Below are 16492 nucleotides of genomic sequence, written 5' to 3'. Positions count from 1 at the left end.
GAGGCAGTCAAGGAAGAGATGACCCGCTGCGGCCTCGAAGAGGCGCTGCGCAACCACGTGTCCTTCTGCTCCAGCTTCCACGTGTCCCCCGCGCAAACCAACGACCGCCTCATCGCCGCCTTCCGCCGGCTCCTCCGCCGCCGCAGCCTCAAGGCCGTCGAGACCAACTGAGCCCTCGCTTAGAGCGTAGACTGTGAACACTGTAAAGTTTTTTTTTTTCTTTTTTGTTTTTTCCTCTATTGCCTAAGAGCTTGATCTCGATGGGTATAGCAAGGTGGGCCCATCGGCCCAGCCCAATAGGAAATAAACAATGTCTGAAAACTGGGGGGCTAGCCGAAGTGGATGCCCTGCGCGAGGGGCAGCTCCTTCCCGTAGTTGATCGTGCTGCGAGGAGAGGAGAGGAGGATGTGTAATCAGACTGGGGAGAGAGAGAGAGAGGGGAAGGTACGTGTAAGGAGAAGGGCCTACCACGTGGAGCGCCGCATGTACTGCTTCCAGGAGTCGCTGCCCGCCTCGCGGCCGCCGCCGGTGGCCTTCTCGCCGCCGAAGGCGCCGCCGATCTCGGCGCCGTTCGTGGGGATGTTGACGTTGACTATGCCGCAGTCGCTGCCGTGTGGCCTGCGATAATCTCCGAGATTTATAAATTAATTGAATGGAGAAAAATAAAATGAGATTTTGGAGTGGGCGTAGACGACTAGATGGCAGATGCTAACCCGATCCACTGGAATATTACTTCCGGCTTGCGAGAGAATATTGAGCTGCTCAGCCCTTGTGGCACGTTGTTGTTGATGTCGATGGCCTCTTTCAATGTCTGCGCCAATTGTAATTTGCCCATTGGAAATGAATTGCGACGGTATTTTGGTTGATTAAAAAATGGAGGAAAATCTGATCTGGGGTTGACCTGGAACTTCATGACGTAGAGGAGGGGGCCGAATAGTTCTTCTTGGACGACGGGAGCAGCGGGGGAGATCTCAACGATTGTCGGCTGCACGTAGTTGCCCGCGGACCCCAAGGCAGCTCCGCCCGCTAGAATAATTCCCCCCTGAGAGAAGCGGAATTTTTCAACGGAAGAAAAAAGAACAAAATAACACTTTTTTGTTGAAGAAAAAATATGAGAGTTATTTTCAAATATTGTAGGCCCCCGTGAGAGTAGCGGAAATTTTTTTTGTAATAGAAAAATATGAGACTTATTTTTCTACTATGGGCCTCCTTCCTCTGTGAGAAGAGGAAATTTTTAGTGAAAGAAAAAATAAAAGACTTATTTTTCTAATAATCAGCCACTTTCCCTGAACAGCGGAAATATTTGGTAAAACAGTAATATAAGACTTATTTACCTAAAATCAGCCATCTCCCGTGGAAGAAGCGGAATTTTTTAGTGAAACAAAAACAGAGGACTAATTCTCCTAATATCAGCCATCTTCCATGAGAGAAGCGTAGGACTTACTTATTTTCCTAATATCAGCCACCTTCCCTTAGAGAAGCAAAAAATTTAGTCAAAGAAAAATATAAGACTTATTTTCCTAATATCAGCCATCTTCATTGAGAGACGCGGAAATTTTAAGTGAAAGAAAAATATAAGATTTATTTTCCTCACATAGGCAATCTCCCATGAGAGAAGCGGAATTTTTTAGTGAAAGAAAAACATAAGACTTATTTTCCTAATATCAACCACCTTCCTTGAGGGAAGAGTAATTTTTTTAGTAAAAGAAAAATGAATCACTCATTTTCCTAATATTGCCCCCCCTAAGAGGTTGAGATCTTCAATGCAAGAAAAAATAAAAATAAAAAAGGGGACCTGGGATTTGATGACGTCAATGCTGTCCAGGAAATGCTGTTTGGATGCGGATGTGTGTAGGGGGCCCATCAAAGTGCCCTTCTCCAGGGGATCGCCAATCTTGACTTGTGCGTAGACGGCAATCAGTTGGTCCAGAAAAGGCTGGTATATGCTCTCATGAAGAAGCTGACTCCAAAGAAAGAAAAATATTCGATGTAAGGTTTACTTGTTTTTTATTTTATTTGTTTTTTAGAAGAATTAAGGTTGGAGGGGGCCTTACCAGTCTCCGGCAGGTGGTACAACGTTGCCCTGCCGTGCCGACAGCTGCGAACAGAACTGAGCGCACGGCGAGCTGAACATCCGCGTCATCCATGACGACAATGGCATTGTTCCCGCTCAGCTCAAGCAGACATTTCCCAAATCTCTGGTTCACCGTCTGTTGAACCTTCAGCCCAACCTGTATTCCCAACAAACAATCCATTGATGATAAAGAGAAATTAAATCTGAGAAAATTTAACTAGATATGTTTATTGTAGTCAACATCCTGCCTAAAGTAAATTGAAGCAGCGCTCTTCCTGTCAGAGATAGGTATAAGTGCAGTCGTAAGCTCATGAATCTTGACATGGTATCAAAACCCAGGTTGAGGGATTTAACCCGACAAAAAACACAAATGTACTAAGCTGCAGGTCTCGAGAAATGTTGAAGTCAATATCCTCCCTACAATTATGTAGAGAAGAAGCACCCTTTGCAAAAAGCTATAGATTTTAGCAGTGGTGGGTGCTTGAACCTTAACAGTATTTTATAAATTAAAATAAAAGGTTGAAAAAGGTGCCCATACGTTTGTGCTTCCAGTGAACGAGACGAGTGGTATGCGGCTGTCCCTGGCTATTGCTTCTCCAATCTCGGCCCCGCCGCAGAGTGAAGTGAATATGGCTCCGGGTAAGTTATTATTTTCCAGAACTTGAGCGATAATCTCTGTAGTCGCAATAGTCACAAGAGGAGTTGTAGGTGCGCCTTTCCTATTCACCTCAGTACACATGTTACCACGGTTTACTATACGGCAAAAATAACATAATGCATTTATTATAATATAACCACAAAGATATGTTATGAGTTCAAACTGTCATTTCATTTCAAGAATAATGGACTTGAGTAAGATAAACGCCAATGGTGAACGATAATCCAGCGCCAGATGACAGCTTTGTCTTCATAGGATACACTTTAAAACCAACTAAGGGGATTCTTTAGTCTGGACTACTCAAAAGCATAATGGAATCCTGATTATCCCTCTTATAGGTCAGTATAAAGGGGAAATCGAGCAAAAAAGGTCGAGTTTGCATAAAGAGCAAAAGGAAATATATATTTTTGCAAAAGTATAGACCAATATAAACGCAATGATATGGCAAAAAATTAGAAGAAAGATCCAGTCGTATGCGTACCATACAACACAGTTGCCGCAAACTAATGCGATGCAGGCGTTCCATCCTTCATAAAGTGATAATGACGGGTAAGAGATGGCATTGAGGACAATGTATTCTATATTCACTAGTACACTTTAAAAGTGATACAGCTATATGAAAGATCTAAAAAGCAGAGTCTCTCAGGCCATAGGTCTTCAGAAAGGAGTTTAATATGAAACCATTGGATGATACAACTTTATGGCGAATGAGACACACACTCCAAAAATTAAAATCACTTTTAAGGTCAAATCAAAATAGAAGAGCTACGTAGAAAATCACTTCGTTGGGATAACAAACAACTGAGTGAGTATTACCCAGCACGGCACATGGAAAGTTGAACGCTGTAATCACACCCACAATTCCAAGAGGATTCCAAACCTTCATTCGGAAGAATTTCAAAAATATTCAGTACTAATACAGGAGAAGATCTCAGCACCAGATCCCAACCAGACATTAATAAATCGAATCCACGCTTGCATACCTCCATCATCATATGGTTAGGACCTGTAGCAAAACAATATGAAACATGTCACAATCCGAGAAGGCTATAGAGTTCATCAAACATAAAAGGTAAAAAGACAAGTGAGTTTGGAAACAAGTACGACTACAGAAGATGACCACTCAACAAACATAAATCACAGAGCCTTGGAAGGAAGATGTGTAGTATGCTGATGTAAGGAAAGATAGGGAAGAGGTGGAAGGATAGAAACAAGAAAGAGAGGAAGGCGCTTAGGATCTGCTAGATACAGTGGTTCAGATCCCTTGTCAGGCAGGATACAGCTCGCAAAAAAAACAAGTCATGCAGGCTTTCATTCCCGATAAGTTAGTTATATCAATGGGTTTATGTAGCTTTACACAATTGCAAAGCTGTTAGATCTAAGGGAAAGCTGTTAGATCTAAGCTGTTAGACCTGGTGCACAATTGCCCAATGTGCACCAGGATATTAGGCTGCAACTATTTATGGGCCGTCACTGAAACGTATTTCAGGCAATACAATCTCAGTTCGATGTAAACTAGCCCTCTGATACAGAATAATTAACTTATTAAACGAAACCAAATTACGTACCAAGAATCTGTTCCGTCGCCCAGAACCTTTCTGATCTGATCAGCTGCTTTTCGACCAGAAACCTGCCACTCCTGTGTCTTCTCACTCCGACAGCTCAAGCACCTCTCAGAGCCCTAAGATCAAGTACAACCGGCATTCCCGGAGGTCTCCCAAGAAGTCATCACGTGCGGCGCCAGGTGATGGTTAACTCATCTCGTTTTCTCTGTGAACTATCTATCTCTGGTGTGGCCTGAGCTTTTTTATTTATAACCTCTTACTCCGGTAACCAATGGGAGGAAGGGTTGTATCACGATCCCACCTGGGTGCAGAGATTGCATCTAGTAGTATAGGCATACTGTTTCGTATGTCTTTGACATTTACTCATACTTTCCTTGAGAACGTCCAATATCTGATCCCTATCAGCATCATTGATGCTAGATCTGAGCTTTGACTTTTAATGATATGTACCTTGAGAAGAACCAATATCTGATCCCTCGCCATGATATAATGGTCTCATGCGAGCCAAATGTGAAGCACAAGAATCAAACAACATGTCTAAGGAGATTCACATACCAACTTGTACTAATTGTCCTTTCAAAAAAATTCACGTCCAAACTCCCTTTTGAGTAAAACGAGAGAGCCTCACTGATGCAACCCCAATCACTATCTGGTAGCGTTGACCTCAAACGAGCGAGCCAAACGTAGGCTCTCGCCTCTAGGAAGTTCTGGTCCTTTTGGAAGATCCAAATCCCATGAGCATCGCCTACCTCTTCCCCCGAACCACCTCGTTCTCCTTTTTTTAAGAAAATAATGACAATGCTATTTCTTCTCATCTCCCCCCTTTATATATGCCTACCTCGAGAGGCCTTTCCAGCCCAAATTAAGCCTCATGACCACCTGGGTCAACACGATTTCCCATTGTCTCCATCTCTCTATTTTTCCACCTACGTCACCTGTCACAGTCTAGTTCCTCTAGTATGTCCACTAAGGCATTATCGGCTTTCCTGTCCGTCTTGGTTTTCCCTTTGAATGTAGCCCTCCTCATTGGGGGAAGGATATGAGTTTACAAGTCGTTGTTCCCTTTTGGTAGCTCCTCTCTCCTCGACGACGTCCACTCTGTTGAGCCCCATTCGCTCCAGCAACGCCCACTCTGCCGTTTCACCGCCGCCCTTGTCCCCTTGGTGTCGTCCACTCCGCCAGGGCCAACCCTTCCCGATATGATCCCCAGCGTTATCTTTCTCGGTTACCCTTGCCCTTTTCTCTATTCTTCTTCACATATATTTTCCATGGAGCCATAGCATCATCGACAAAAGGAGTCATCTTTGTATTATGTCTTTAATCCTACAAATGAGTCGCGTCTTATAAGTTGCCCATACTTCCAGTCCATGTTTTCCTAAGTCATTGCAAGTGGGCCACCTTATAAGTGGCCTACATGTCTTTCTTTCAAAAAAAAAAAAAAAAAGTGGCCCACATGACTATGTTTTTGAATGACTTATTCAGCATGAGAATAAGTCACTTAAATTGGTGGGCCCACTGCCTGTTGTATTGGCTGGTATTTTAACCAGAATGCACAGTTCGGAAGATAGCCTTTTGGCTTATTTGAAACCTCCGCTGCCACAGATGCTTTGCTGTCACCAGATACAGAAGTTCAGATCCCTTGTCAAGCCTGATACAGCGCCAAATCAGAAGGAATTCATTAATGTTTTCGTTCATGGTAGCCTCAGTTGAATCGAATGGTATGTACCAGTATGCTCATCCAAGAGAGTACTAAAATTCAACGTTAATAGTAGCCAAGAAATTTCAAAAAGACAAAACCAAAAAAATTTCGCCTTTTATCGGCCCCAGAGGCTTTTACTCAACTCGTTCTCCAATCTTCCACACAACTCAAGAGTGCGCTTCCGTATGAGGACCTCCGTCCCTTCTGCACTACCCACTCGTCGTTCAGATGATTATCAAAGTGGAGGAAGGGTGGGCAGCAGCTATCATGAGCCCCTGTCCCACACATCTATCTAGAAGTAAGTGTAGTTCACAGGTTCCACCAAATGCTCCTATCTCTCGGCAAAGATTGTGCGAGTGTTGGGTTGATCACCGATTCCTGGTGAGCTTCCCTTTTTTCTTTAAAAAAAAATATCTTTTGAGTGTGCAGTTATTCTTTGGATGTTGCGCCACGGACAACCCAGTTCTCATTCTTTTCCAGTGCACTCACTTTGTATCTCCAACACACAAAGATGCAATGGGAGGCAGCCCTAGCCTCTGTCCAGCCAATCATTCCCCTGAATTCTCACATTCGCAACCCTATTTTACTGCCACTGATATTTTAGCCGAATCGGCCTAACCCCCTGTGGATCAGGAATATCTCCCACTCCCCAACTCTGGTTGCCTCGGCAACTAACTCGAGGGAAATGTCAATGCCCTTCCCTGTAGATTCCCCCATTTACTTTTAGGCTTCACTTTATTGGGTTTATGCTGCCACAGCTCTTTATATTGACTAGTGACTCTTTCACATTCTATAGATCCACATTAGTACTCTTATGAAATCAAGAAGCTGAATTAATTGTTTCCTACCCATTTAATTAATTGGGCCTGTCAGATGTCTTCTGGGATAGCGATGATAAGTCCTCAACAAGAGTCTATTGGAACCTATGCAATGTTACATTGTAACAAAGTCTTCAATTTTTGTGTGAAATAGTACTAAGTAAATAGGAAACTAAACTAATAACTGGAAATTTTTATTTTCTAGAGCTGACGCACATCAGGCATGGAACCTACAAAGTAAAAACATTTTTTGGGTTTTTAATTGTTTATATTTTTTGGACTTGACAGAATGGGCATAAATCGTTACATTGGAAATTTTGTAAATCTTGAGCTGAGTGTGAAAACAGGAAAACTGTGATAAGGTTCTCCCTGGAACCTATCATGAAGAGAAAAGAAGAATGGGCCACTCAGTAGGTTTGAGAAACTAGTCACGTGTTAATTCAAATGCTTGAGTGATGGGAGTGGGAAGCCTATAAAAAGATTGAATGAGTTGTTCAGGGGCACCACTCTTTCTTGAATCCAAATTCGGAGCATGGCTTCAAGGTATATGAGGGAGATTCTTCCGACTCACATGGCTGGAGGGGAGTCGATGCGGCTCACATCTCGCAGCCACTGCTACCTCTCATCTCGTTTCTCTCTATCCAATGATATGATCCGGCGACGGGCTTACGCGAGGCGTAAGGACCGGGCCGGGCCCGTCACACCGGAACAGACCCTCCCGACCCCGACGCCTACTTAAGCCGTCCCCAAGGATGGGGAAGGCAGGCATTCAGAAAGTAAGCACTCCCCTCCTCTCCTGACCTCCCTCTCCGGGTTCCTCCCTCTTCCCTCCTCTCCTCTCCCGTGGAACATTGCTATAGACGCTAAATTTCATCGTTGAATTGAGATCTGTTTGAGTACAAGAACTATACGATATGACCAAGGATCATACCATCCAACTACACCTTGGATCTTCCATTTGGTTAAGTTCTTCAATGACACTACTATATAATGCATTTTCTTGAAGTTTTCACACACAAATTATTGTTCAATCCCGATCATTAGCCAGGATCGTTATGAACTGTTTTTCATTAAGAGAAATATGTTTATCCATGGCAATTCTTTTTGATTTGGAGACATGAATATCATGATAATGATAAATGACATGACTTAAAGGAAAGTTTCACAGCAGTGAGAAATAAAAATGTTAATGCCATGTTAAAAAGATATGGATGATGAAGGTCTTACGTTCTGACGGAATAATTGATCCACTTAACTGTCGGCTCAATCCAACAGCATAATCACACATGTCAATTATTTCCTGGAAAAGTGAGAGAAGTTATGAAACAGAAATAGGATTCACAGAAGGACTTGGTAAGATGATTAAAGACATATACAAAGTAACATCAAATAACGATGACAAAATATTACGTTGTAGTTTTATTTGCATGAAACTTAAATTAACCATAAAGGAAAGGATTCCGAAAGTTCTGGCTTGATTTATAGAAAATCAAAAACTGGCCTGACAGCCGGTGATATTTTCTGTTCCTCCCTGTTTCTTACTTCAAGTTATTCTCTATTTTACCCCTGGTATGAATAAAGAGAAACCATCATATTGGGGAAGAAGGTTTTATCCTCCTCTCCTCCCCTCACCTTATCTCTCTATTCTCTGCCAGAGCCTCCAGAAGGATTGTGATATGCAACGATTCTTCTCCAAGTAATACCAAAGAAAGAAGAGGAGACACGTGTGAGAAGACCCCACATTGACTAAGCACGTGCAGGATCTGATATAAATAAAGAGGAGTGGGAAATAAGGAGAGATATCTTTTTCAAGAAGTCAGTTGCCGAATCAGGCAGAGGGCTGGGGGAGCAGGATCGGGCCTGCCAACCTGAAGGGGGAGCTCAAAGAGATCTTCCAGAATCCATCAGTTTTAATCTAGTTTGTTCTCTTTATTCATCTATATTTTCTTCTTTCCAAATTGTGGACAGAAAGATTATCAACATTCTACCGATCGACATTGAAAGATTTTACATTATAGAAGATTGATATCAATCAAATTTCACTAGAGCATCATGGATTGATATCAGATTGTCATTTTTTTTCTTGGAATTCTTCTTCTACACTTGAAAAAAAATTAATGTTCAAAATTAATAATCTGATGCTGGCATCTAAGATCTAGAAAAAAGATGCTAAGTTAAAGAGTTCAAATTATCACCATTTTCAACATTTTTTTCTATAAATGACTTCCTAAGTGTTAATGTTTGTCATCTCTCATGGCACATAGTTTGATGCACTAGCCGTTGTAAATGCATATTGATCTATTTTCTCTTTCTATCTTTTTGACTCCTTGTCCACTATCTGCTATTCCACCACGATCGATCTCAGACAACATGGTATCAGAGCTTGAGGGAATTATTTTTCAAAAAAAAGAGCTTCGAGGGATCAGATTGAGCGACGGGTTGGTCGTTGATTCTTCGACTATCTCCGCCCACATGCCGATGTCATCCTCTCAAGCCCTGCTGTATTGTCAACATTGATCTCACAACTGACTGGGAGGTCATTCGCTGACTTCAGCCTGTTGATTGCTAAGGACTTCCTCTATATGATGCCATCTCCCTATCACATTCCCGTGACATGGCGATAGGATTCTTGATAGGATCCTCAACCTATCTTAGGGTTGCCGCGACATGTTAGCCCATAAGGGCATTTCAGTCATTTGGGTATTATGTATTTCCTTTGAATAGGGATGCCCTCCCTTTAGGAGGGCAGCCAAGAAGAATGAAGTAAGGTATATTGTCTCCCCTCCCCACGTCTATGTCCTCTCTCCCTCCCTCAACGATCCCCATCCCTCGTGATCGTCTCTATCTCACTGCATCTTCAGGTGGCTCGTCCTCAGCCGATCCCTACCCCTTTGCTCGGCCTCCTCTCGGATCTTTCCCGTTTCTCCTCTCTACCCCAGGAACTTCTACCTCGTCTCGCCCTCTACTCTCCTTCCAATTGGAACCAAGATCCAGGTTCGTATCTCATGATATCTTCCTTACCAAAGCAATGCTATCTGGAAGCCTTGTGCAGCAGCAACTAAACTAGTTCATTTCCTGTCTACACTGAAATTTCACCCCCTTATTATCTTGTGCAAAACAGGTGACATTGTTCTATTACCTTGATTCTTTTTTTAAGAAAATAAGTAAGACCACCCGAAACAGTGATCAACCTGATGCTAATAAAATATATTATATATAATCCAAATAATAGTGTCCAAATTGTTCTTCCCTTTACCCTCCTCTAAACCAATAGAACAACAGCGTCTTCACATCGTTGATGACACTATCCATTGGGGCTGTCTTCCCCTTAAATACCATCTCAATGAGGTGCAGTCAGATCGCCCAAGCGAGGAGCCTCCCCCAGTCCAGCTTGCTCCCACATCTACCGTCCCTGACCAAGGCCCAAAATGCCTTGCTGGGAAAGACATCCACTCCTGAAATCTGCCGTGATCCCCCTACTCCCTCAGCCAACTGAATTGTGAAAAAAAGGGTGGAACAATCTTCCTTGCCTTTTACACACATAAGGCATTATATGGAGCCTCGGAACCAGTCTTTTGCAATTCTATGGAGGCTGTTCCTGACAGCACACATAAGACACATAAGACATTCTATGGAGACTATCGAGCCTTGCACACTGTCTCCAACTCATCTGGAACCTCTGTTGTCTGTAGGTGAACTAGGTTACCTCACTCTATTGTACCCACTGACTTGGTCGGTGACGACAACAAACAAGGTCCTGGGCTCCCCTGTGGGCCATGGACATGATGTCGCCTTTTTCTGGTGAGCTTTCCCCTATGATCTTCTATTCCGGGTGAATTTGCGTGGGGTAGACCTCTTCCACCTCAACTTGTGGAGCCCCAGATCCCTCGGTGTCTTGTGGTGATGGCGGCGGAAACCTGGGTCGTGGTCATGCTCTTAAGTCGCCGTTGTGATCATGAAACCTGACCATCCCAGGGATTGGATCTCCTTCCTTCATTTCAACTTCCAATATCACCACATTGGTGTCCACAGATTCCAGTCCCATGGAGGCGATATCCAAGAGTCGCCCAAAGGAGGCAATCAAAACCTCCGTCGTTGACTGGCTTCTATGCCCCACTGGGACTCCGCGCACTTCCACCACTATCACCACCTTTTTGCCTCCTTCGGTCCCATCCGTAGGGAGAACCTGACGCCATTATACCTCTGTGGTCTCATGGATCCTCTACATCCAGCCACATACTGCAACATATGCCGCCATGGATGTGATACGTTCTTTACCAGACAAATTGGCCAACCAGAACACATGTGCGAGTCCTCGCAAGTATGAACCAGTTTAAAATAAGAGGTAACCTGCGCGGGAGAGGGATCAGGCATTTTCTTTGAAGTCTACCAGAATCGGAAGGCCGGCAGAGCGCTGGAGGCCGGAGCAGCGGAGGGATCGTCCGCGGCCGGAGGGAACAAGCCCATCAAGGGCAGTCCATCTTCTATCTTTTTCTCTTTGTTTGGCTTCGATTTGATGAACTACTTCTCTTGAACGGAATATTTTGGATTTACCTATTGAAGTATAGGATCTGGATACATGATCGTATCAACTGATATCAGAGCAGAAGATCCTGCCGTAGAGATTACGGAAGAAACAGAAAATCGCGGAAAGGCTGAGGCGTTCGATCATCCAAACACAGTGAAAGTTTTATCCGATATTCTTCAAGAATTGAAGTCTATGAATCTACGACTTGAAGGTAACCTTCCAATTACTTCAATGTCTACTATTCACTCAACTCAGAAAGATTCACGGATTTTATCGAATCAAGATCATCAGCCTGATCGGAGATTGAGTTTTCGAAAATTCAATTTACTGTATTTCCGTGGAGAAAACTCAGATATTCGGTTGAATTGTGCGGAAAGAATTTTCCGTTGGCCTAGGTTATCAGATTCCGAGAAGATTTATATCGTATCCTTACGTATAAAAGGTTCAGCGTCAGATTGGTTTACATACACATATGAGCATATTGGATTTGATTCTTGGATAGAATCACGCATCAATTTAATCAAAGGTTTATATCTTCCTCTAAAACAGTATGTCAACAATTATTCAACTTAGATCAGACGGGATCAGTCATTGAATTTCATTATCAGTTTGAACAACTAGCTGCCCATTCGCCTGATATATCCACGGATATTTTGGAGAATGCTTACCTGCAGGGATTCAATACAGAAATCGGGATAGCAGTCCGGAAATATCGACCTTATGGCATCCAGGATGTCATGGATTTTTCTATTGAAGCTGAAGCAAATCTGGGAGTATTTGGGCTTGTTGCATCTTCACCTGCTACTCGGAGTTCATTCAATTATGATAGATGCAAGAAAAAACGAGAATTCTCAAGCCTAGACCAAGACCCCGGTGAGGCAGTTACGGAAGCCATTTCTTGTGAAAATTTGAAATCTTCTCCATGCGAAAAGATAGGTAAAAGCATGGAAAAAATTTCGGAAGGGGCACTGCCCCTCACCCTGCCAGGGAGCGACTCCCCCCTTGACCCCCCCACCAACTGACCGCTCAGTTGGATCTGCGACAACCTCGCCAGAGCGCGTTGTATCAGGCCCCACATTCAACAGAGAGGATTGGAGCAGTCAAGATATTACAAGAATAGATATTTCAGCAGAATATACCCAAGCTGGAACCATTCATCAACAAAAATGTATACTGACTTGTAAGCTAGATTCCTTTCCAGTGTTACATTTGGATATTCCTCAAAAATAAGATCAAGAAGAACAATTTGAGGTATCATTTACACTGTTCTTACTATTTTTTCATATATTTTTTTGAAAACACTTACTAGTTTTTCATGCAACTCTATCCAAAATTCCTTGGTCATTAATGAGATGCACTGGTGACACAACCGTCGTAACATCCGTGGAATATATCCATCCAAGTTATTCTTCATTTATATGAAAGCATCTTTGGAACCTTGGAGTGGGTGAAATTATGGATGGACGTCCATCAGGAGGGCAGTATGTAAACATTTTGTTTACTCAATTGTGGCTTGTTGCTGAATTTATTTGTTGTTGGAAAGGGTAAGATGACAGTACATCACAATCTGCAACATTTACCGCAGAGAATATCTTGTGCCTGGCTGCCTGTATTTTAAATTACAGGACGGTAATCCATGTTGACCTTGGCCTAAACAGCTTCCAAAATGCAAAGACACTATATGATGGTGAAGTTGAGAATATTTTATACTGGTACTCGATTTCTCTTTTTGCTTTATGGAGGAGACTTATGATGAAAGAATTTACATGGACCATGAACAAGGAATATTCTTCCATAGAAAATATCTTGGGAAAAGCATACAAGGGCAAAATGATTAAGTTGCGATGTTCGAGGATCATTCCATTTATTACAAATACCAACGAGAGCTTACTATCTTCCTTGCACATGAAGAAAATAAAAAGAAAAACTTGCCAGTGAACAAAGAAGACCTAATGCAAATGCATGCAAGTCCTTTCTATGATGGGGAATTATTTGCAATTCAAACTCTCCCACCCTCTCAGGAAGAATTCAGACTGTGGGGCAAAGTTACCCCATCCAGGGTTTTCATTCACATCCATAAGCCTGCATCTTTCAACTTTAGAAGTACAATGGTGGTACAAACGCTCAGCATTACTATCAGGCCCTACCAAAAAGTCTGGGCATTCCATATTGTACTTGCTGTTGGCTCCTACAGGCAAATGTCTTTGTATTAAGAATGAGTTATAAGTCATATTGAGCGAGATCAGTAATAGGACCAACACAACATCGCAAAAGCATAGTGCCAATGGCTATATTAGCCTCAAATCGTTTCCGAACGCGTGTTGGCACATGCTACCAACATTGAAATCACACACTTCTACACATAGTGCCAACTATAAAATCTTCAGCAAGTTTCAGCATGGAAACATAATGAAAGCAATCACAAAATATAAGCTATACACCCCCCCCCCTTTATGCACTTTTGTTCGGCTTCTTATGCTTTGAAATGACAAACTTCAGGAGACCTTCTGAAGTCTCAATGAATAGATATGACACTGAAATATTAACATCACCTCTCAATTTCCACGTTTATCAGGCTAGATCGATCGGGAAGGTTATCTTAATATTTTGGAGCCGAAAAACAAAGACCTGACACATCGAGCATAAGCAACACGGAAAAAGTAATAGAGTCGAGGATTAAAAAAAAAAGAAAAAGTCTGATGATATGAAGGGTTAGAGAAAAGTGTAACCTGGACTTCTCCGATTCCTTCTGCAAGTATCTTCCCCATCTCTAGAGAGACAAGCCGACCTAGATGTTGCAGTTTTGCTCTAAGAGCATCTCCAATCTGTCTCACGATTTCACCCCTCTTCGGGGCAGGAACCTGCCATATATTTAAATGACAGATTGGTACCACATCACAGATCATGATCCTTGGAGAATAGAGCAGCTAGCTTTGAGAATTTATACGGTCGTCTTTTTTTTGGAAATATTAGTGCAGAAAGAGATGTGAACATGAAGAAAAAGAATTGGAACCTGGAGCACTTCTGCTATGAGAGTTCGTAAGACTTTGACAAAACTTTGATTTGATAGCTTTCTCGTATCGACGTTAATCCAGCTTTTGTTTTCTCCGAAAAGGATTCCAATTGGAAGAAAAACGAAAGAAAAGGATGACAAGGATACGGCTTTATCATTATACCATCAACCCTGCTAGGAATGTATACGTGAAGTCAACAGTGCTAGAACCTACTCTAAGAAACTAACGGGACCCCTTAAAAATTTTACATCGACCCCTCGTTTCTGGATTCCATCAAATAATATAGCAAGAGAATACTAAGAAACGCCTTTCTGTTTATGCGTTCGGTGAAAATACACAGGGAGAGAATCACGAAGTTCTCACCTGCATCCATATTTTCGACGCCTCAGCGCATGCATTCAAACCATCCTCATAGTCCTGAATCGAAGCCTCAACCACCTCGGCAATCCTCTGAAAATAATCAAGAATTAGCCGATGCAAAAATCAAAATTGACGGCACGAGGTCATTAACAACAAATTCTCAACCGATAAACTCGGCATTCAATCAATCAAACGGACATTTTTCTACAACATAGAACTACACCAAAATTAACATAAAGAAACGCATAATCTTCGCAAATAACATGCAATTCACAGAAGACGAGCCAGTAAGATCACCTGATTATTAGCCGGATTAAACGATACAACGACCGGACCGTCGCCGCGCCATGAACCATTGACATAGCAACCAGGATTCCTCGGACCTACGCCAAGCTCTGACAGAAACTGATACTCCTTCGGAAACCCCATCGATCGGATCGACACCGAGACGAAGATCGCCGCTCAACTGACCTTCACCCGCTTCGGGTCTGAACAGCTCCGATCCAGACCCCCTTTATATACCACCGGCGCCACGTGGACAAGATTAGCGCGGGAACCTCCCACTCGCACATTTACGAAACTACCCTTTCCCGTAAAAAGTTACGTGTCCCATTTCTCCTTATCAATGATGACATGTCGCCAGCGCTGAACCCGCCCGTTAACTCGACAACCGTCGGTCGGAGCCGTGACAGCCGTCGGACCGCGGCAACACTCCAGAAGGAACAATCACAGCCGTTGGATCGGTACACCCTCCCCGTACTAGCCTATTTGTGTACTCCCCCGGCTTTTGTACTGCACCCGCGGGGTATATAAAGCGGCGGCGGGATTATCGTCTCGTCTCCGGTGAGTGCACGGCGGCGCCGCCAAGATGATGCACATGACCTTCTACTGGGGGAGAAGAGTCACCGTTCTCTTCGACTGGTGGCGTACGGAGACGTGGACGGATTACAGCCTCACGATCGCCGCCGTGATCCTCGCCGCCGCCTTCTACCAGTACATGGAGGACCGCCGCCTGCGGCTGAAGAACCTCCGATTCGTGAAGCAGGCGGCGCCGGCGGCGGCGCCGCTGCTCGGATTCGCCGGAGCGCGGCGGACGGCGGCGGTTCGATCGGCCGCGGCGGCGATGTTCGGGATCAATTCCGCGATCGGATACATGCTGATGCTCGCCGTGATGTCCTTCAATGGCGGCGTGTTCGTCGCCGTTGTGGTCGGGCTCGCCTTCGGTTACTTCGTCTTCAGAGACGGCGTCGAGGAGGATTTCTCCTCCGTCGAGAATCCCTGTGCCTGCGCCTGATCGTTTCGTTCGTTTCTTCCCCCAATTCCGTCCGGATGGACAGAAGGATAAACGTGTGCGTAACTTGTTATCGTATGTGATAAGTTATTTTCTGGTAGAATTTTATTGTCTTTACGATAATATCTATTAATTATGTCGTGGATTTGATGTGACCCCAATTTCCAATTTTGTGCGTCGATCTGGATTTACATCAGTAGTCTCAATCCTGTGGGGACTGGCTTTTCTATTTATATTGATTTTATATTTTGTAAAATCAAAAGTCATCCCAACTTTTACATTTTTCCTGTAGAAATCCAAAAAGTCGTACAAAGTCATTTCCAATTTTTCCAGCAGTTTCCACTTTAGGTAAGATTTTTGTCTTTGTCAAAATTATCAAAACCTGTTTAGCTGAAAGTTAAATTGGAAACTAATAACATGAAAGTTCAATTGGAAACTAGCAACAGTCGTGTTGTTTACCCTGTGATCGAATTTGATTTTATCCC

At 43.3% G+C, this 16492-nt stretch overlaps 2 protein-coding genes across 2 annotated transcripts; one reads left to right on the top strand and one right to left on the bottom strand.

The window, feature by feature from the left end:
• Positions 1-192: 192 nt before the first annotated feature.
• ALDH7B4 (aldehyde dehydrogenase 7B4) lies at positions 193-15355 on the bottom strand. Its single transcript, XM_078588132.1, has 14 exons — positions 15014-15355; positions 14720-14806; positions 14072-14203; positions 8042-8114; positions 3716-3738; positions 3549-3612; positions 3214-3259; positions 2613-2793; positions 2055-2231; positions 1796-1960; positions 902-1042; positions 714-811; positions 469-618; positions 193-384 (listed from the first exon to the last, which is right to left on the bottom strand). Exons 1-14 carry the CDS (start codon positions 15143-15145, stop codon positions 330-332), a joined length of 1524 nt encoding a protein of 507 aa, XP_078444258.1. The 5' UTR covers positions 15146-15355; the 3' UTR covers positions 193-329.
• A 141-nt stretch (positions 15356-15496) lies between these two features.
• On the top strand, positions 15497-16162 carry COPT5 (copper transporter 5). Its single transcript, XM_078588133.1, has one exon. The coding sequence runs from the start codon at positions 15585-15587 to the stop codon at positions 16008-16010; it is 426 nt and encodes a 141-aa protein (XP_078444259.1). The 5' UTR covers positions 15497-15584; the 3' UTR covers positions 16011-16162.
• Positions 16163-16492: the final 330 nt, after the last annotated feature.

The sequence above is a fragment of the Wolffia australiana genome, chromosome 16 (genome assembly GCF_029677425.1).
Source record: "Wolffia australiana isolate 7733 chromosome 16, ASM2967742v1".
Classification (NCBI taxonomy): Eukaryota; Viridiplantae; Streptophyta; class Magnoliopsida; order Alismatales; family Araceae; genus Wolffia; species Wolffia australiana.
Note: the sequence above shows the minus strand (reverse complement) of the source record. Positions and strands in the feature narration are given on the sequence as shown.